The sequence below is a fragment of the Pseudophryne corroboree genome, chromosome 6 (genome assembly GCF_028390025.1).
Source record: "Pseudophryne corroboree isolate aPseCor3 chromosome 6, aPseCor3.hap2, whole genome shotgun sequence".
Classification (NCBI taxonomy): domain Eukaryota; kingdom Metazoa; phylum Chordata; class Amphibia; order Anura; family Myobatrachidae; genus Pseudophryne; species Pseudophryne corroboree.
The window spans coordinates 69259736-69282171 of NC_086449.1; the positions used below are offsets into that span (position 1 = coordinate 69259736).

General features: G+C 47.0%; 1 protein-coding gene across 1 annotated transcript in view; it reads left to right on the top strand.

The window, feature by feature from the left end:
- The window catches only part of LOC134934823 (oocyte zinc finger protein XlCOF7.1-like), a 65532-nt gene extending 46659 nt beyond the window's left edge, over positions 1 to 18873 (top strand). The window contains exon 3 of the mRNA XM_063930173.1: positions 16472 to 18873. Within this exon, the coding sequence (XP_063786243.1) occupies positions 16654 to 17997 (1344 nt within the window). The 5' untranslated portion in view covers positions 16472 to 16653 and the 3' untranslated portion in view covers positions 17998 to 18873. The remainder of the gene's footprint in view (positions 1 to 16471) is intronic.
- The last annotated feature ends 3563 nt before the right edge of the window (positions 18874 to 22436 follow it).

The window sequence follows — 22436 nt, forward strand, 5'->3', positions numbered from 1 at the left end:
TGTGTATCATATAATGACACACATGCTGCTTGCAATACACATCACATGTTTAAATGTATGTGATGTTTGTCTTGCCATTTCCTATGTATATGATTGAATTTATTGTGGATAGCTAGAGTAGTTTTTGTATGATTACTCACCCTGTGCAATTTTGTTCTTTGATCAATTAGCATTTCAATCAGGTGACCAAATGTTCTGAGATAGGCCTGTTCTTAATCAGACAGTATTTCTTTAGATTTAGTTGAGGGGTCAGCTTGCTTGGGGGTAGCTTGCGTGGATTTTAATTAGTGTGGATTTAAGTAGTGTGTTATCCGAACAGTTAAAAAAAAACAGTTGAAAAAACATTGAACAACATCAAGGAAAGGTAACTTACTTTAGCAACTTACTCCTACTCCACTTAACCCAAAAAAACACAAACACCCACAACATGTTCATCAAGCAGGGCCGTTTCTAGACAATTTGGCTCCCAGTGCGAGATTTAAAAATGCGCCCCCCCCCCCCCATTGCTATAAAAAAAATTGCGTGCCCCCCCCATATAGCCAGAAAAAAAAGAATGCGCGCGCCGAAGGCGCGCGCGCTCCCGACAAGGCTGTGTGGCCTGATTAAAATGGGCGTGGTCTCATTACAGTGGGCGTGGCCTCGTCTGATATCACACCCACCACAGGGGGAAAAAATAAAAATAAAAAAGTCCCCTTTTTACACATTACACCAGGCAAGTGTCCCCATATTACACAGCGCGGCAGGCAGGTGTCCCCATTTACAAAGTGCGGCAGGCAGGTGTCCCCATTTTACAAAGTGCGGCAGGCAGGTGTCCCCATTTTACACAGTACGGTAGGCAGGTGTCCCCATTTAACGAAGTGCGGCAGGCAGGTGCCCCCATTTTACACAGTATGCAGGCAGATATCCCCATTTTACACAGTACGCAGGCAGGTGTCCCCATTTTACACAGTACGCAGGCAGGTGTCCCCATTTTACACAGTACGCAGGCAGGTGTCCCCATTTTACACAGTACGCAGGCACGTGCCCCCATTTTACACAGTACGCAGGCAGGTGCCCCCATTTTACACAGTGCGGCAGGTGCCCCCATTTTACACAGTGCGGCAGGTGTCCCCATTTTACACAGTGCGGCAGGTGTCCCCATTTTACACAGTGCGGCAGGTATCCCCATTTTACACAGTGCAGCAGGTATCCCCATTTTACACAGTGCGGCAGGTGTCCCCATTTTACACAGTGCGGCAGGTGTCCCCATTTTACACTGCGGCAGGTGTCCCCATTTTACACAGTGCGGCAGGTGTCCCCATTTTACACAGTGCGGCAGGTATCCCCATTTTACACAGTGCGGCAGGTGTCAAGTGGGAGGAGGAGGGAGGGAGAGAGAGAGAGAGAGAATGAGAGAGAATACTTACAACTTGCCGCTCTTCGGGTCCCGCGCGCCGGCCGCCTCCTCCGTCGATGGTTATCTCCAGTCCTCTCCTCCCTCTCTCTTCCACCCGTGCGCTTCTGCTCGGGGGGCGGGGCTTCGCGGAATGACGCGTTTGCGTCGTGACGACGCAAACGCGTCATTCCGCGAAGCCCCGCCCCCCGAGCAGGAGCGCACGGGGGGAGAGAGAGGGAGGAGAGGAGTAGTCACAAAGTGCTGCGGCGGGCGCCCCGTGCGGTTGCACGGCTCGCCCGCCGCTAGAAACGGCACTGTCATCAAGCTACTGTTTCTTATTTCAATTCATGAAATTCTCACCAAATTTAACACATTTTACACTCACCCTGAAACTCACCCCTCTGTACACATTACAGCTTCTATTTTCCACTCCTCTTCTAAACACTCATGAGCTCTATACTAACTTCTCTGCAAGTACTTTGACAACCACCGAACACATATACTCGCACACACCGTGTTCCTTATTCTCACACAAGGACCCCAGTGTGCGCAAACAAAAGGGCGCTGGGATTTACCAATGGAGGAGATTTTTGTATAATGGTGGATGCTGCTGCTCTTTAGCTAAAAAGGATAATTGCATTCCTTATAGTAGTAACAAAGATATATACATACCCACCGGGATATAATCCCGGGAGTATACCAAGAGCGCTGCTTCCACCCCAATTTCTATATTATTATACACTTTCACAACTGATTTTATATTCAATCTTTTTTTATTTTAAATAGGAATCCTTCTCTATATATACACAAATAAAAAGAATTTAATCATATACAATACATGCTGCAGCATAAAGAATAAAAATAAGAATTTACTTACCGATAATTCTATTTCTCGGAGTCCGTAGTGGATGCTGGGGTTCCTGAAAGGACCATGGGGAATAGCGGCTCCGCAGGAGACAGGGCACAAAAAGTAAAGCTTTCCGATCAGGTGGTGTGCACTGGCTCCTCCCCCTATGACCCTCCTCCAGACTCCAGTTAGGTACTGTGCCCGGACGAGCGTACACAATAAGGGAGGAATTTTGAATCCCGGGTAAGACTCATACCAGCCACACCAATCACACTGTACAACCTGTGATCTGAACCCAGTTAACAGTATGATAACAGCGGAGCCTCTGAAAAGATGGCTCACAACAACAATAACCCGATTTAGTTAGCAATAACTATGTACAAGTATTGCAGATAATCCGCACTTGGGATGGGCGCCCAGCATCCACTACGGACTCCGAGAAATAGAATTATCGGTAAGTAAATTCTTATTTTCTCTATCGTCCTTGTGGATGCTGGGGTTCCTGAAAGGACCATGGGGATTATACCAAAGCTCCCAAACGGGCGGGAGAGTGCGGATGACTCTGCAGCACCGAATGAGAGAACTCCAGGTCCTCTTTTGCCAGGGTATCAAATTTGTAGAATTTTACAAACGTGTTCTCCCCCGACCACGTAGCTGCTCGGCAAAGTTGTAATGCCGAGACCCCTCGGGCAGCCGCCCAAGATGAGCCCACCTTCCTTGTGGAATGGGCCTTAACAGATTTAGACTGTGGCAGGCCTGCCACAGAATGTGCAAGTTGAATTGTGCTACCAATCCCACGAGCAATCGACTGCTTAGAAGCAGAAGCACCCAGCATTGTTGGGTGCATACAGGATAAACAGCAAGTCAGATTTCCTGACTCCAGCCAACCTGGAAACTATATTTTCAGGGCCCTGATAACATCCAGCAACTTGGAGTCCTCCAAGTCCCTAGTAGCCGCAGGTACCACAATAAGCTGGTTCAGGTGAAACGCTGACACCCCCTTAAGGAGAAACTGGGGACGAGTCCGCAGCTTTGCTCTGTCCGAATGGACAATCAGATATGGCTTTGTGAGATAAAGCCGCCAATTCTGACACTCGCCTGGCCGAGGCCAGGCCCAACAGCATGGTCATTTTCCATGTGAGATATATCAAATCCACAGATTTGAGTTGTTTAAACCAATGTGATTTTTTAGGAATCCCAAAACTACGTTGAGATCGCCCAGTGCCACTGGAGACATCAAAGGGGCTGTATATGCAGTACTCCCTTAACAACTTCTGGACTTCAGGAACTGAAGCCAATTTCTTTCTGGAAGAAAATCAACAGGCCGAAATTTGAACCTTAATGGACCCAATTTGAGACCCATAGACACTCCTGTTTGCAGGAAATGTAGAAATTAACCTAGTTGAAATTCTTCCGTGGAGCCTTCCTGGACTCACACCCTGGCACATATTTTCACCTAAGTGGTGATAATGTTGTGCGGTCACCTCCTTCCTGGCTCTGACCAGGGTAGGGATGACCTCTTCCGGAATGCCTCTTTCCCTTAGGATCCGGCGTTCACCCGCCTTGGCGTCAACTCAGCTGCGGTAAGTCCCGGAACAGACACGGTTCTTGCCGAATCAAGACCCTTCTTGGTATCTCTTGAAGTTCCGGGAACCAAGTCCTTCTTGGCCAAACCGGAGCCACGAGTATAGTTCTTACTCCTCTCCTTCCTATCATTTTCAATACATTGGGTATGAAAAGCAGAGGATGGAACACATACACCGACTGGTACACCGACGGTGTTACCAGAGCGTCCCAGCTATTGCCTGAGTGTCTCTTGACCTGGCGCTTCAGGTGGGACGCCATCATAACCACCTTTGGTCTTTCCCAACGGTTTACAATCATGTGGAAACTTCCAGATTAAGTTTCCACTTTTCCGGGTGGAATTCATTTATGCTGAGGAAATCTTCCCAGTTGCCCACTCCCGGAATGAACACTGCTGACAGTGTTATCACATGATTTTCCGCCCAGCGAAGAATCCTTGCTGTCATTGCCCTCCTGCTTCTTGTGTCGCCCCGTCTGATAACGTGGGCGACCGCCATGATGATGTCCTACTGGATCAGCACCGGTTGACTTTGAAGCAGGAGTCTTCCTAGGCTCAGAGCATTGTAAATTGCCCTTAGCTCCAGTATATTCATGTGGAGAGAAGTCTCCAGACTTGACCACACTTCCTTGGAAATTTTTTTTTTTTTTTCCTGTGTGACTACTCCCCAGCCTCTCAGGCTGGTATCCGTGGTCCCCAGAACACAGTCCTGAATGCTGAGTGTGCTGCACTCTAAAAGATGAGCACTCTGCAGCCCCCACAGAAGAGACACCCTTGTCCTTGGAGACAGGATTATCCGCTGATGCATCTGAAAATGCGATCCGGACCATTCGTCCAGCAAATCCCCTGAGATCTGCCGAATGGAATCGCTTCGTAAGAAGCCACCATTTTTCCCAGGACTCCTGTGCATTGATGCACTGATACTTGGCCTGGTTTTAGGAGGTTTCTGACTAGGTCGAATAACTCCTTGGCTTTTTCCTCCCGGAGGAACACCTTTTTCTGGACTATGCCCAGAATCATTCCTAGGAACAGCAGACGTATCGTCGGAAAACAGCTGCGATTCTTGGAATATTTAGAATCCAGTCGTGCTGTCGTAGAACTACTTTAGATAGTGCTCTTCCGACCTCCAACTGTTCTCTGGAACTTGCCCTTTTCAGGATATCGTCCAAGTAAGGGATAATTTAGATGCCTTTTTTCTTTGAAGAAACATCTTTTCGGCCATTACCTTGGTAAAAGGCCCGGGGTGCCGTGGATAATTCAAACGGCATCGTCTGAAACTGATATTGACAGTTCTGTACCACGAACCAGAGGTACCCTTGTTGAGAAGGGCAAATTTGGACATGGAGGTAATCCTTGATGTCCAGGGACACCATATAGTCCCCTTTTTTCCGGTTCGCTATCACTGCTCTGAGTGACTCCATCTCGATTTGAACCTTTTATGTAAGTGTTCAAAGATTTCAGTTTAGACTATGTCTCACCAAGCCGTCTGGCGTCAGTACCACAATATAGTGTGGAAAAAATAATACCCTTTTCCTTGTTGTAGGAGGGGTACTTTGATTTATCACCTGCTGGATATACAGCTTGTGAATTGTTTCCAATGCTGCCTCCCTGTCGGAGGGAGCCGTTGGTAAAGCAGACTTCAGAAACCTGCGAGGAGAAGATGTCTCGACTCTCCAATCTGTACCCCTGGGATAATACTTGTACTATCTAGGGGTCAACCTGCGAGTGATCCCACTGCGCGCTGAGACTCTTGAGACTACCCCCCCACCTTGAGTCCGCTTGCATGGCCCCAGCGTTATGCTGAGGACTTGGCAGACGCGGTGGAGGGCTTCTTTTCCTGGGAAGGGGCTGCCTGCTGCAGTCTACTTCCCTTACCTCTATGTCTGGGCAGATATGACTGGCCTTTTGCCTGCATGCCCTCATGGGAAAGGAAGGATTGAGGCTGAAAAGACGGTGTCTTTTTCAGCTGAGATGTAACTTGGGGTAAAAAGGTTGGATTTCCCAGCTGTTGCCGTGGTCCCCAGGTCCGATGGACCGACCCCAACTAACTCCTTCCCTTTATACGGCAATACTTCCATGTGCCGTATGGGATCTGTATCACCTGACCACTGTCGTGTCCATGACATCTTCTGGGTGATATGGACAACGTACTTATCTTGATGCCAGAGAGCAAATATCCCTCTGTGCATCTCACGTACATATATATAGAATGCATCCTATTAAATGCTCTATATGAATAAAATATTTTCAGTCAGGGAATCCGACCAAGCCAACCCAGCACTGCATCTCCAGGCTGATGGCGATCGCTGGTCGCAGTATAACCACCGTATGTGTGTATATACTTTTTAGGATATCTTTCCAGCTTCCTATCAGCTGGCTCCTTGAGGGCGGCCGTATCTGGAGACGGTAACGCCACTTGATAAGCGTGTGAGCGCCTTATCACCCTAAGGGGTGTTTCCCAACGCGCCCTAATTTCTGGCGGGAAAGGGTATAACGCCAATATTTGCTATCGGGGTAACCCCACGCATCATCACACACTTCATTTTATTTTATCTGATTCAGGAAAAACTACAGGTAGTTTTTTCACTCCCACATAATACCCTTTTTTGTGGTACTTGTAGTATCAGAAATATGCAACACCTCCTTCATTGCCCTTAACGTGTGGCCCTAATGAGAAATACGTTTGTTTATTCACCGTCGACACTGGATTCAGTGTCTGTGTCTGTGTCGACCGACTGAGGTAAATGGGCGTTTTTAACGCCCCTGACGGTGTTTCTGAGACGCCTGGACCGGTACTAATAGTTTGTCGGCCGTCTCACGTCGTCAACCGACCTTGCAGCGTGTTGACATTCTCACGTAATTCCCTAAATAAGCCATCCATTCCGGTGTCGACTCCCTAGAGAGTGACATCACCATTACAGGCAATTTCTCCGCCTCCTCACCAACATCGTCCCCATACATGTCGACACACACGTACCGACACACAGCACACACACCGGGAATGCTCTGACAGAGGACAGGACCCACACTAGCCCTTTGGGGAGACAGAGGGAGAGTTTGCCAGCACACACCAAAACGCTATAATTATATAGGGACAACCTTATATAAGTGTTTTCCCTTATAGCATCTTTATATATATCTCAATATCGCCAAAATCAGTGCCCCCCCTCTCTGTTTTAACCCTGTTTCTGTAGTGCAGTGCAGGGGAGAGCCTGGGAGCCTTCTCTCCAGGCTTTCTGTGAGAGAAAATGGCGCTGTGTGCTGAGGAGATAGGCCCCGCCCCTTTTTCGGCGGGCTCGTCTCCCGCTATTTAGTGAATCTTGGCAGGGGTTAAATATCTCCATATAGCCTCTGGGGGCTATATGTGAGGTATTTTTCGCCAAAAAAGGTTTTCATTTGCCTCCCAGGGCGCCCCCCTCCCAGCGCCCTGCACCCTCAGTGACTGCCGTGTGAAGTGTGCTGAGAGGAAAATGGCGCACAGCTGCAGTGCTGTGCGCTACCTTTAGAAGACTGCAGGAGTCTTCAGCCGCCGATTCTGGACCTCTTCTTACTTCAGCATCTGCAAGGGGGCCGGCGGCGCGGCTCCGGTGACCATCCAGGCTGTACCTGTGATCGTCCCTCTGGAGCTGATGTCCAGTAGCCAAGAAGCCAATCCATCCTGCACGCAGGTGAGTTCACTCCTTCTCCCCTAAGTCCCTCGTTGCAGTGATCCTGTTGCCAGCAGGACTCACTGTAAAATAAAAAACCTAAGCTAAACTTTCTCTAAGCAGCTCTTTAGGAGAGCCACCTAGATTGCACCCTTCTCGGCCGGGCACAAAAATCTAACTGGAGTCTGGAGGAGGGTCATAGGGGGAGGAGCCAGTGCACACCACCTGATCGGAAAGCTTTACTTTTTGTGCCCTGTCTCCTGCGGAGCCGCTATTCCCCATGGTCCTTTCAGGAACCCCAGCATCCACAAGGACGATAGAGAAAAAACAGTACAATTTACTTCCACATTAATATTTAAAAAATCCTAAAAGGCTTGCTAGTATCCGGATCTCAGGCTTATATAAAAACCAATTTAGCTGGGTAATGTCCACATTACATCAATATGTCCCAGTAAAGTGCAAGGAATCTTTTAATTCATAGGGGTATATGCAATTGCGGTCGAATTCCCGAAATTGTCGAATTTCGGGTATTTTTCGCCCAAAAAAATAATTCGTCAATGCAATTCAGTGCTTTCCGTCAAAAAAACGGACTTTCAAAATTCGACTTTTTGAAATTCGACTTTTTGCAAATTCGACTTTTCTGCAATGATACAAGTGCTGCAATTCGACAAAAGCATATTCAATTCAAGTTTGGAAATTCGACAGCAGTGCTTTTAGACAGCAAATTCGTCATTTTCAATCCGCCACACTTTGGAGGGTGAAACCAATAAAAAAAATTTAAAACATGTTTTTTTTGTGTTTTTTTTTCGTGGTAATATCAGATCTATTTATATTAGAAGGGATTAGGTACTTGGTTTGTCTTTTTGGGAGGCACAAGTATTATTTATATATTTTTTAAAAATAATGTATTTTTTTTTTTTTATAGATGGAATGGTGAAATCCCTGAAAAAAATGGCGTTGGGGTCCCCCCTCCAAAGCATAACCAGCCTCGGGCTCTTCGAGCTGGTCCTGGTTCTAAAAATGCGGGGGGGAAATTGACAGGGGATCCCCCGTATTTTTAAAACCAGCACCGGGCTCTGCGCCTGGTGCTGGTGCAAAAAATACGGGGGACAAAACGAGTAGGGGTCCCCCGTATTTTTTACACCAGCATCGGGCTCCACTAGCTGGACAGATAATGCCACAGCCGGGGGTCACTTTTATACAGTGCCCTGCGGCCGTGGCATTAAATATCCAACTAGTCACCCCTGGCCGGGGTACCCTGGGGGAGTGGGGACCCCTTCAATCAAGGGGTCCCCCCCACCCAGCCACCCAAGGGCCAGGGGTGAAGCCCGAGGCTGTCCCCCCATCCAAGGGCTGCGGATGGGAGGCTGATAGCCTTGGTAAAATGTCAAGAATATTGTTTTTTCCAGAAGAACTACAAGTCCCAGCAAGCCTCCCCGCAAGCTGGTACTTGGAGAACCACAAGTACCAGCATGCGGGAGAAAAACGGGCCCGCTGGTACCTGTAGTTCTACTGAAAAAAAAATACCCAAATAAAAACAGGACACACACACCGTGACAGTAAAACTTTATTTCATACGTCGACACACACATACTTACCTATGTTCACACGCCGACATCGGTCCTCTTCTCCAAGTAGAATCCACGGATACCTGAAAAGAAAAGATCAATATACTCACCTCAGCCAGGGTCCAGAGATAAATCCACGTACTTGTTAAAAAAAAAAAAACCGGACACCCGTACCATGCCGGACTGAAAGGGGTCCCATGCTTACACATGGGACCCCTTACCCCGAATGCAGAGAGACCTCTGAGAGTGACAGCTGTCACAGAAAGGTCTCTAAAGCCAATCAGGAAGCGCAACTTCGTTGCGCTCACCTGATTGGCTGTGCGCTGTCTGAACTCAGACAGCACATCGCACAGCTCCGTCCATTACTTTCAATGGTGGGAACTTATCGGCTAGCGGTGAGGTCACCCGCCGGTCAGCGGCTGACCGCGGGTAACCCCCGCAGACGGCAAAGTTCTCACCATTGAAAGTAATGGAGAGGCTTTGCGATGCGCTGTCTGACAGCTCAGACAGCGCACAGCCAATCAGGTGAGCGCCACGGAAGTAGCGCTTCCTGATTGGCTGAAGGGACTTCAGTGACAGGAGTCACGTGGTGTCCCGGCATTCGGGGAAAGGGGTCTGATGTGAAAGCATGGGACCCCTTTCAGTCCGGCATGGCACGGGTGTTCGTTTTTTTTTTTTAACAAGTACGTGGATGTATCTCTGGACGTGGATGTACCTCTGGACGCTGGAAGGTGAGTATAATTTTTTTTCACAGGTACCCTCGGATCGTCGGAGACCGTGGCAGTCGGCGTGTCAACATAGGTAAGTATGTGTGTGTCGGCAGTGTGTAATAAAGTGTAATAAAGTTTTACTGTCACTGTGTCTGTGTACTGTTTTTATTTGGGTATTTTTTTTCCAGTAGAACTACAGGTACCAGCGGGCCCGATTTTCTCCCGCATGCTGGTACTTGTGGTTCTCCAAGTACCAGCTTGCTGGGGAGGCTTGCTGGGACTTGTAGTACTGCTGGAAAAAACAATATTCTTGTCATTTTTCTCAAGGCTATCAGCCTCCCATCCGCAGCCATTGGATGGGAGGGACAGCCTCGGGCTTCACCCCTGGCCTTGGGTGGCTGGGGGGGGGGGACCCCTTGATTGAAGGGGTCCCCACTCCCCCAGGGTACCCTGGCCAGGGGTGACTAGTTGGATATTTAATGCCACGGCCGCAGGGCACTGTATAAAAGTGACCCCCGGCTGTGGCATTATCTGTCCAGCTAGTGGAGCCCGATGCTGGTGTAAAAAATACGGGGGACCCCTACTCTTTTTGTACCCCGTATTTTTTGCACCAGGCGCAGAGCCCGGTGCTGGTTTTAAAAAATACGGGGGATCCCTGCCCAATTTTCCCCCGCATTTTTAGAACCAGGACCAGCTCGAAGAGCCCGAGGCTGGTTATGCTTTGAAGGGGGGACCCCACGCCATTTTTTTTACGGGTTTTTCCCGTTTTTTTAAATCGCGGCAAAATCCGGCAAATCGGCCGTTTTTCGCGGGACTGTCGAATCCGTTTTTCATTGAATATGGTGAATTCCGGCAGCCACCTGCCGGAATTCACCTGTCGAATTGTGTCGAATTAAAAACGGCGATAATTTGCCGCGATTCGCCGTGAATTGCATATACCCCATAATCTCTGTAATCCAAAACTGATTCAATTTATGAATATTAATCTTAAAATTGTCCCAAGTTTACTTGGATCCCTTTTTAATTTATGTGTGCACACATTAGATTACCTTTGCAGGTGTTACCATATGGATTCTTTATAATATCACCTCCAGTATTGGACTCTTTGCTGTTACGGTCCTCCTTTAATGATTGAAGGCATCAATGGTCCAGTACTTCTGCTCACAGTGCTCTGCTGGTAATGGCCTGTATTGCAATTTACACTGTGTGACAGTGATATTGACCCCGTAATACAGCATTCAGGAGGCGAAGATCTGTTAACAGTCACTTGAATACGCGTTTCTCCGCCTTGATGCTCCTTCAGCGGCTTCCTCAGCTCAAATGACCCAGCTCTACTCGATCTCCTTATATACCGCTCACGGTTCAGATCTCCCGCGCCGCCATGTGCATGCGCACTCTTTCGTGCGTTCCAAGCCTCAGTTTGGATCACTTCCTTTTATCTCCTCCGGCGGCCATCTTGCCGCTTACAATCAAGCCTCATTTCCGATACATATATACAAGCCTCAACCAGCAACTATGTTGCCGTTTATATTCCAACCTCATTTCCATTTCGTCCTATATTCAAGCCTCCTTCCGGATACCAGTGGCCATCTTGCCATAAAAATTCAAGCCTCATTCTCAATCATATATTGTAAATATCTTAGACTAATATACAGCGCAGCATATAAAGACGTGCATCTCATTATCATATATGAATAAATAAATAGTTATTCTCCCTTGTGCACATCTACAATATGTTGCGCCGCATTCGAGTCACATTACCTAAAAGAAGGATCGCTCAATTCATGCTATAACAAAACATTCTATATATATCCTCCAACTTTCCCTATTTTAAACTAAAGATCAAAATGATGGTAATAGTAGTCATCATGGAAATAGATCATATCTCCACTTATCATATCACAGGGGATATTCTATTTTTACAAATCGTGATTATTTATTAATTCATTCCCTCCCTCCCTCCCTTCCCCAGCCCCCCTATATATTATTCAATTCCACTGACTCATTCAATCCATATGGCACCAGGGTCTTTAGTCTTTGTTGGTAGATAATCTTCATTCCGGGAGTGGACAACTGGCAGTCGGACTTCCTAAGTGGTCGCGACCTCCACCCGGGGGACTGGGGACTACACCCTCAGGTGTTACAAATGATCGACAGTTGGCATTGCCCACAGATTGATCCGATGGCCTCTCGTCTCAACAAGAAGCTTCGCTGTTACTGCTCACGGACCAGGGACCCTCTGGCGAGTGCAGTAGATGTGTTGACCTTGCCTTGGCCTTATCAGCTGGTTTACCTGTTTCCACAGATTCCTCTGATCCCAAGGGTGCTCAAGCGGATCAGACACCTAAAGGCCCATACACACTGGGAGATTTTGAGCTGAAAGCAGCTCACTTTTGGTGTTTTGAGCTGCTTTCAGCTCAAAACCGCCCAGTGTGTATGCACAAGCGGTGAGCGCTAATGCGCGCTCCCGCTTCATCGCCAGCGGCCGCCGTTCATCTAGTGATGTTACCAGTAGATGAACGTCTGGGTGAGCGGCTTTCCATAGTCTGGGTGAGCGGCTTTCCATAGCGTCCTGCTATGGAAAGCTGCTCGCCCCCGCTGACCTCGCTGGGCAGGGGGGAAAAGCGCTCAGTGTGTATGCACTGAGCGCTTTTCAGCCCAGCGATTTCTGCGATCATCGCTGTGCATACATGCTGGGCAAAAATGCCCAGTATGTATGCACCTTTTAGAGTGGAAGCAATCTTGATTGCCCCGGATTGGCCCCTAAGAGCGTGGTACGCGTCTCTTTTGCACAAGTCCGTACAGGACCCTTGGCCTCTACCACTACGAAGAGATCTTCAACAAGGACCGTTCGTCTACCCAAACTTATGGCGTCTTCGTTTGATGGCATGGATGTTTCGAGGAACATCCTAGCTCACAAAGGGCTTTTTAAAAAGGTCATTGCCACTATGGAACAAGCCAGAAAACCTCCAACGCCAAAACACTATCATATCTGGAGGAGATGCCCCTTGGTGCGAAGAACGCACATATCCTTCTGCAGAATTCCACTTAGGAAGGTTCCTGTGTTTCCTGCAGGCTGGATTAGATAAGGGCTTACGTCTGGGATCCATTAAGGTCCAGATTTCAGCTCTCTCCATCTTCTTCCAGAACATGGCTTTCTTGCCGGAAGTTCAGACCACTTTGCAAGGGGTGCTTCATATACAACCTCCCTTTGTGCCGCCTACGGCTCCTTTGGATCTAGATGTTATGTTACGCTTTTTACAGTCCTCCTGGTTCGAACCTCTGACGACAGTAGAGGATAAATAACTCACGTGGAAAACGGTGATGTTACTGGCCCTGGTTTCCGCTAGGTGTCTCACAGAATTGGGGGCCTTGCCATGCAGAAGTCCGTACTTGGTCTATTACGAGAACAGAGCAGAGCTCAGGACTCTGCAGCAGTTCCTGCCGAAGGTGGTCTCAGCGTTTTGCTTGAATCAACCTATTGTGATTCCGTCCAGTTTTGACACTGCTTCTATTCCAGAGGCATTGGATGCTGTACAAGCCTTGCAAGTCTGTCAAGAGGACGGATTGCATCAAGAAGACTGATTCCTTGTTTGTGCTTATGATGCACGTAAAAAGGGTTGCCCTGCTTCCAAGCAGTCCATTGCTCGTTGGATTAAGCTTACTATCCAACAGGCTTATGTGTCTGCAGCCTTACCAGTTCCACAGTCTCTGACGGCCCACTCTACTAGATTTGTGGGTTCTTCCTGGGCGGCTGCCAGTGGAGTCTCGGCCCTACAACTATGCCGAGCTGCTACCTGGTCGGGGACTAACACCTTAGTGAAGTTCTACAAATTTGATACCCTGACCAAAGAGGATACCCAGTTTGGGCAGGCGGTGCTGCAGTTGTCTCCGCACATTCCCTCCCGTTCTGGAAGCTTTAGGACATCCCCCATCATACGAATTCTGTCCCGAATATCCCTTATAGATGCTAGAGAAAATAGGATTTTAATATACCTACCGGTAAATCCTTTTCTCATAGTCCATAAGGGATATTGGGCGCCCGCGTATGTGCGGTGACTTTCTGCAGGTTCTCTATTTGGTTTTCCTGTTCAGCTCTTGCTGTTAATGTTACCAGACCTTCCTGGCTAATTTTGTTTTGGTGTGCTCACCACACCTGTTAAGTTCCTTCTCTCAAGTATGTCATTCTCCTTCGGGCACTGTTTTACCTATAACTGAGCTGTAGAAGGAGGCATAGAGGGGAGGAGCCAGCACACCCAGTGACGAATTTTTAAAGTGTACTCCCTCTTTTGGACGCCATCGTACTAATTCTGTCCCCAATATCCTTAATGGACTACGAGAAAAGGATTTACTAGTAGGTATATTAAAATCCTATTTTAAGCTTGCAAATTTTAAGTACAAAGGGGCAGATGTATTAACCTGGAGAAGGCATAAGGAAGTGATAAACCAGTGATATGTGCAAGGTGACAAAGGCACCAGCCAATCAGCTGCAATATGTAAATTAACAGGATCTGATTGGCTGGTGTCTTTATCACCTTGCACATATCACTGGTTTATCACTTCCTTATGCCTTCTCCAGGTTAATACATCTGCCCCATTATCTCATATAGGCAACTGCTATTGGGTATAGTGCACAGCACATATGTTATCCAGTGCTTATTAGTATAAATTAATAGACATTAAAATAAGTCTCTCCCAAGACAATTGAGGTTAGTACAATGAACTCCACTATTTGTTAAGCTCTCAAAAGTACATGCATTTTGTGGTTAGTAGGGTAAAAGCGGCATGCAGTCACAGAAATGTATAGATATTTACCATTGTGCTGGTTCCTGTGTTGTAGCCATCCAGAATCCTTTGCAAACTGCACTTGTGGTTATATCCCATTGGAAGAAGGTATGCTGTGCTGTTTCTAAAAGCTGAATGCAGGCTGCACTCTGTTTGCACTTTCCATGATTTATCCGGGTAGAGTGCAGAGCTGGATATAACTGGTAAAGCCGCCCACCGCTGTATAGCCAGTGGACGCGGCTCCACACTGAGGTAGGAGATCCGTCAGGGAAAGTCCACGTGTATGCGGCGTTGATATTGCTGGAGAGCAGAGAGCGGCGAATACGACAGTGGAAGAAGCGGACATAAGGAGTAAGTGCTTCTCCCGCTTTTAAAAACAGCACATCATACCTTTTTCCAATAGGATATCACCACAAGTGGATTTTGCAGAGGACCCTGGATTGCTACAACACAGGAACCAGCACAATGGAAAATATCTATGCATTTCTGTGACTACATGTCGCTTTTACCCCACTAGCCACCAAATGCATGTACTTTTGAGAGCTTAACAGATAGCGGAGTTCATTGTACTAACCTCACTGGGACGCCACTGAGAGAGTAATCAATTGTCTTGGGAGAGACTGTTATTTTAATGTCTATCTATTTATACTAATAAGCACTGGATAACGTGCTGCAGCACTATACCCAATAGCAGTTGCCTATATGAGATACTAATGTACATAAAGTTTGCAAACTATGGGGTGTATTCGGAAAGGGTTCCGACCTAATAAATAGGGGCTGATTTTTTTCCAGCAAGTAGGTAATTCCCGACTTGTCGGAAAACATGTGGATCGGCGGAATAGCCGCCGATCCGCGTGCTTCTGTTGGAAACTGATTTGGCCCCGTTTCCGACAACCTCAATCCGACTTTTAAAAAAGAGGAGACGGGGGAGGTAGGCAAGGCAGGGAGAGAGTGCTTATCGGCGGGCACGGCTCCCTCCAGCGTCTCCCTGTGAAATCACACCCTGGGAGCTGCTAACAGCAGCAGGGACAGGGCACGGAACAGCCAAATCAGACAGTATAATAGCAGTTAATTAGGACAGCAGCACCTGACAAGATACTGAAAGACCAGCCATAAAACTTGCACAAAATGTATTTAAAATCTCTGTAAGGCATATTGGTCCTGATTCTGGTTCAGTGGTTGCTGCTAGTTTCACATGGCTTTCCGATTTATCAGAAAACTGCATAAGCCGGACCCATACTGTGCATGTACAGAATGGGTCTCACATTCTTACACGCAGTGAGGCTACAGACATTATGTGACAGTCTGCAGCCATTTGGTAGTGGGAAAGGGGCAGCGATGGGCAGGTTGTCTCCATTTTGTGGGAGTGCCAAGGCCACGGTATTTCCTGGCCTCAGCGGCGGAGCTGTGGCAGTCAGTCTGTGTAATCTGAGGGTTACTCAACTGGCCAATGATGTTGCAGGTGAGCCGATGCTGCATCCAGAGAGAGGCTAGAAGAAGGAAAGGGGCAGAGACTCTTGGAGGAAAAGGGGCAGATTAAAAATAGAAGAGGAAACAGATGTCAGTAGTGGCCAGCTCCGATCAAGACAGCAGTCATGTGACCTGTTGGGTGACCTGGGCGGAGATGTTAATTCAGCACCTATATGATCGTGGTTGCAGCCTCCATCCTTCCAATCGTAGCCCGCCAAGACCTACCCCTCATAGAATGGGGCAGAGTCATGAAGTGGGGGGTATCGGGGAATTATCCAGATCCCTGCCCCCAGTACGAACGTGCTCGCGCCCTCCTCACTGTGGCACATTACTCAGCTCTGTCCTCGCTGTAATGGTTGGGCCAGTCCTGCGCATACATCAAGACGCATGCATTTTATAAATTTATGTTCCTTATGCAATATAATATTTCTGCCATATAAATATACCCCGGTATCCTTTTACTCTTTTATATATCACTTTCTTACAGGACAATTGAGCAAGATATCCACTAAGAATATTAGAAGACATTATGGAAAGGGATATTGTTCTCTGATCAAGCCAACTAAAGACGTCATTTCTTCCTACGCCTCTGGAGGATTCACAAAAGCTGCTCTCTGTTTCTGAATAGGAGAAACTTTGAACAAATATATTTTTTTTATCATCTAATACATGATGAGTCTCACAGGAGAGAAACTACATGTGTGCTCTGAGTGTGACAAAAGCTTTACATATAAAGCATGGCTTAATCACCAGAGGAATCATACAAGTGAGAAGCCATTCACATGCTCTGAATGCAGCAGATGTTTTCCCATTAAGTCTCTCCTTGTTCTACATCAGAGGAGTCACACTGGAGAGAAGCCATATATGTGCTCGGAGTGTGACAAAAGCTTTACACATAAATCATTCACATGCTCTGAATGCAGCAGATGTTTTCCCATTAAGTCTCTCCTTGTTCTACATCAGAGGAGTCACACTGGAGAGAAGCCATATATGTGCTCGGAGTGTGACAAAAGCTTTACACATAAATCATATCTTCTCAGACATTATAGTATTCACACAGGAGATAAACCATTTACATGTTCTGAGTGTAGCAAGTCTTTTACCCGAAAATCAACTCTTAACATTCATCAGAGGAGTCACACAGGCGAGAAACCATTTAGATGTTCTGAATGTAGCAAGTGTTTTACCTCCAAGCCATATCTTATTTTACATCAGAGGCATCACACAGGAGCGAAACCATTTAAATGCTCTGAATGTAGCGACTGTTTTTCCCTTAAGACTCATCTTCTTAGACATCAGATGACTCACACAGGAGAGAAACCATTTGAATGCTCTGAATGTAGCAAATGTTTTACCAATAAATCACATCTTGTTAGTCATCAGATGACTCACACAGGAGAGAAACCATTTAAATGCTCTGAATGCAGCAAGTGTTTTTCCCGTCAGTATCGTCTCAATAAACATCACAGGATTCACACAGGAGAGAAACCATTTAAATGTTCTGAATGTAGCAAATGTTTTTCCCATAAGGCTCCTCTTATTAGACACGAGAGGATTCACACAGGAGAGGATGCATTTGAATGCTCTGAATGTAGCAAATGTTTTACCAATAAATCACATCTTGTTAGTCATCAGCTGACTCACACAGAAAAGAAACCATTTAAATGCTCAAAATGTAGCAAATGTTTTTCCCGTCAGTGTCATCTCAATAGACATCACAGGATTCATACAGGAGAGAAACCATTTAAATGCTCTGAATGTAGCAAATGTTTTACCAATAAATCACATCTTGTTAGTCATCAGATGACTCACACAGGAGAGAAACCATTTAAATGCTCTGAATGCAGCAAGTGTTTTTCCCGTCGGTCTCATCTCAATAAACATCACAGGATTCACACAAGAGAGAAACCATTTAAATGTTCTGAATGTAGCAAATGTTTTACCAATAAATCACATCTTGTTAGTCATCAGATGACTCACACAGGAGAGAAACCATTTAAATGCTCAATGTAGCAAATGTTTTACCAATAAATCACATCTTGTTAGACATCAGATGACTCTCACAGGAGAGAACATTTAAATGCTCAAAATGTAGCAAATGTTTTTCCCGTGAGCCTCATCTCTTTAGACATAAGAGGAGTCACAGGAGAAGAAAAATTTAGATTTTCTGAATGTAGCAAGTGTTTTAATAGAAAGATGATACTTATCACACAAGGAGTCTTTCTTAAATACTGAATATTTTAGGTTTCAGAAGTTAGTTAACTTGTATCATGACAATATGTATTCCAGGGAAATAATATAGCAATATTTATTTTCTGAATGTGGCAAGTGTTTTTATATAAATCCGTTTTGATAAAGGGTCTAATTCAGACCTGATCACAGCAACAAATGTGTTCTTTAATGGGCAAAACCATGTGCAGTGCAGGTGGGGCAGATATAATGTGCAGCGAGAGTTAGATTTGGGTGGATTATTTTGTTTCTGTGCAGGGTAAATACTGGCTGCTTTATTTTCTCTAATGTCCTAGGGCAGTGGTTCTCAAACTCTGTCCTCAGAACCCCACCGAGTGCATGTTTTGCAGGTAACCCAGCAGGTGCACAGGTGTAGTAATTAATCACTGACACATTTTAATAGGTCCACAGGTGGAGCTAATTATTTCACTTGTGATTCTGTGAGTAGACCTGCAAAACATGCACCGTGTGGTGTCCTGAGTACCGAGTTTAAGAACCTGTGTCCTAGGGGATACTGGGATGGATTAGTGCCATGGGGTAAAGATCGGGTCCATTGGAGCCTGGCACATTAAGATATCAATAGTGCTTGCTCCTCCCCCTATGCCAGACTCCGTTTAGAAATATGTGCCCAAGGAGCTGGGTGCATTCCTTTTTTTTTTTTTCTTTCCTTTTTCCAGGCAGCACTGGCTTGCACTAGTCTGCCTGCATTGTGGGACTTGGGAGGGGGAAGGGTGGGACCGAACCAACCTCTTATAGCAGGCATGGCCAAACTGTGGCTCTCCAGCTGTTGTGAAACTACAAGTCCCAATATGCCTTGCCACAGTTTTGCTATGAGGGAATACTAAAACTGTGGCAGGGCATGCTGGGCTGTGTAGTTTCACAGCAGTTGGAGAGCCACAGGTTGGCCAGGCCTGTCTTATAGGGTTAATGGTTCGTATCCCCGCTGACAGTACTTTAAGCTCGTAAGGTGCTGTTTTACTTGCCCCCAGGGTGTGCGCACAGGCTGGCAGCATGCTGCCACCCCTAACAGACTGCGAAGATGTGGTGCAGTGAGTACAGACACCAGGGTCCCGGTTAGCGGGTCCCTGGTGTAAATGGCGGCATACAGGGCAGCGTGCACCTGGCTGCGGGCTGTGGTGCCCCCGGAGACACCCACACTGGTGCTGACAAAAACAGGATTTTGATACCTACCCGTAAATCCTTTTCTTCTAGTCCGTAGAGGATGCTGGGGTCCCAATCTTGTTGGGAGCATACAGGACAAACAAAGACTGTTTTCCGTATTCGAGCTGTTCTAGCGACCTAAATCTTCAAAGCCCTAACCACATCTAGAGACTTTGACTCAGTGAACGTGCCAGTAACTACTGGCACCACAATAGGTTGGTTTATGTGGAAAGATGAAACCACCTTTGGACGAAACTGTTGACGAGTTCGCAACTCGCCCTATCTTCATGGAAGACCAGGTAAGGGCTCTTGTGAGACAAGGCCCCCAATTCAGACACCCTCCTTGCGGATGCCAATGCCAAAAGCATCACCACTTTCCAAGTGAGAAACTTCAACACTATCTCTTGTAGAGGCTCAAACCAATCCGATTGAAGGAACTGCAACACCACATTAAGGTCCCATGGTGCCACCGGAGGCACAAATGGAGGCTGGATGTGCAGAACCCCTTTCACGAAGGTCAACCTCTGGAAGAGAGGCCAATTGTTTCTGGAAGAACACTGACAAGGCCGAAATGTGGACCTTGATTGAAACCAATCGGAGGCCCGCCTCCACACCAGCCCGCAGAAAATGAAGAAAACGTCCCAAGTGAAACTCCTCCGTAGGAGCCTTCTTGGATTCACACCAAGACACACATTTTCTCCAAATACGGTGGTAATGTTTCGACGTTACTCCTTTCCTGGCCTGAATAAGGGTGGGGATGACTTCCTTGGGAATACCGTTTCGGGCTAGGATCCGTCGCTCAACAGCCATGCCGTCAAACGTAGCCGCGGTAAGTAATGATTCACGCACAGCCCCTGCTACAGCAGGTCCTCGTGAAAAGGAAGAGGCCGAGGATCTTTTATGAGCAACTCCGGAAGATCTGGGTACCAAGCCCTCCTTGGCCAGCCTGGGGCAATGAAGATTGCTCGAACTCTTGTTCTTCCTATGATCCTGGGCACTTTTGGGATCAGCGGAAGTGGAGGGAAGATGTATACCGGCCGGAACACCCACTGGGCCACCAGTGCATCCACTGCTATTGCTTGAGGGTCTCTTGACCTGGAACAATATTTCTGAAGCTTCTTGTTGAGACGAGATGCCATCATGTCTACTTGAGGAACTCCCCAAAGACTTGTCACGTCTGCGAAGACTTCTTGGTGGAGGCCCCACTCTCCTGGATGGAGATAGTGTCTGCTGAGGAAGTCTGCTTCCCAGTTGTCTACTCCTGGAATGAAAATTGCCGACAGAGCTCTTACATGTTTTTCTGCCCAGGGGAGGATCTTCATCACCTCTGCCATTGCCGCTCTGCTTATCGTTCCTCCCTGCCTGTTTATGTACACGACTGCAGATACATTGTCCGACTGGATCTGCACGGGATGATCTTGAAGAAGATGTACCGCTTGTTGAAGGCCGTTGTAAATGGCTCTCAATTCCAGCACGTTTATGTGGGTATCAGTTCTGATGGTCAACCATGTTATGGTCGACAGTCATTAGGTCGACCACTATTGGTCGACATTGACATGGTCGACATGGACACATGAAAAGGTCAACATGAGTTTAACTTTTTTCCTTTTGTGAAACTTTTCCATACTTTACGATCCACGTGGACTACGATTGGAACGGTAATATGAGCGAAGCGGTAGCGGAGCGAAGGCACCATGCCCGAAGCATGGCAAGCGAGGGGACGCGGTGCACTAATTGGGGTTCCCAGTCACTTAACGCAAAAAACAACACCAAAAAAAAGTTACTCATGTCGACCTTTTCATGTTTCGACCATGTGTCCATGTCAATGTCGACCTAATGTCTGTCGACCATAACATGGTCGACCATTCATACCGGAACCGTTTATGTGAAGGCAGGCTTTCTGACTTGACCATTTTCCTTGGAAGTGACAGCTCCCCAGCCTCAGAAACTTGCATCCGTGGTTACTAGGACCTAGTCCTGAATCCCAAACCTGCGCCCCTCTAGTAGGTGAGAACTGCATAGCCTCTACAGGAGCGAAATTCTGGCTTTGGATGACAGGATTATCTTCCGCTGCATGTGTAGGTGGGATCCCGACCATTTTTCCAACAGGTTGTACTGTAATACTCTGGCATGGAACATGCCAAACTGGCCTCGTAGGCCGCCACCATCTTCCCCAACAACCGAATGCACTGATGGATCGACACACTTGATGGTTTCAATATCTGTTTTACCATTTTCTGGATTTCTAGAGCCTTTTCCACCAGAAGAAATACTCTGAACTTCTGTGTTCAGAATCATCCCGAGAAAAGACAATCTTGTCGTCGGTTCTAACTGTGACTTTGGATACTTTATGATCCAACCGTGTTGTTGGAGTATCGACAGGGAGAATGTGATGTTTTGTAATAACTGCTCCCTGGATCTCGCCTTTATCAGGAGATCGTTTAGATAAGGAATTAAATTGACTCCTTTTTGACGCAGGAGAACCATCATCTCCGCCATCACCTTGGTGAATACCCTCGGTGCCGTGGCGAGACCGAAAGGCAACGTCTGGAACTGGTAATGGCAATCCTGAACCGCAAATCTCAGATAAGCCTGGCGCGGGGGATAAATGGGAACATGCAGGTAAGCATCCTTTATGTCTACTGACACCATGTAGTCTCCATCCGCCAAACTGGAAATCACTGCCTGGAGTGATTAAAACTTGAACCGATTCAGATTTTTTAGGTTTAGGATCGGTCTGACCAAGCCGTCCGGCTTCGGAACTACAAAAAGGCTTGACTAAAACCGCTCCCCTTGTTGTGACAAAGGTACCAGGACTTTGACCTGATCCTGACATAATTTTTGGATTGCCGCTGTTACTGCTTCTCTTTCTGGAAGAGAAGCTGGCAAGGTCGATTTGAAAAATCGACATGGGGGAACGTCTTGATACTGCAGCTTGTATCCCTGGGACACTATTTGCAACACCCAGGGATCCAGGACAGACAGAATCCAACCTTGGCTGAACAGTTTGAAACGTTCCCCAACCCGAGCGTCCTCCCGCATGGGAGCCCCAGCATCATGCT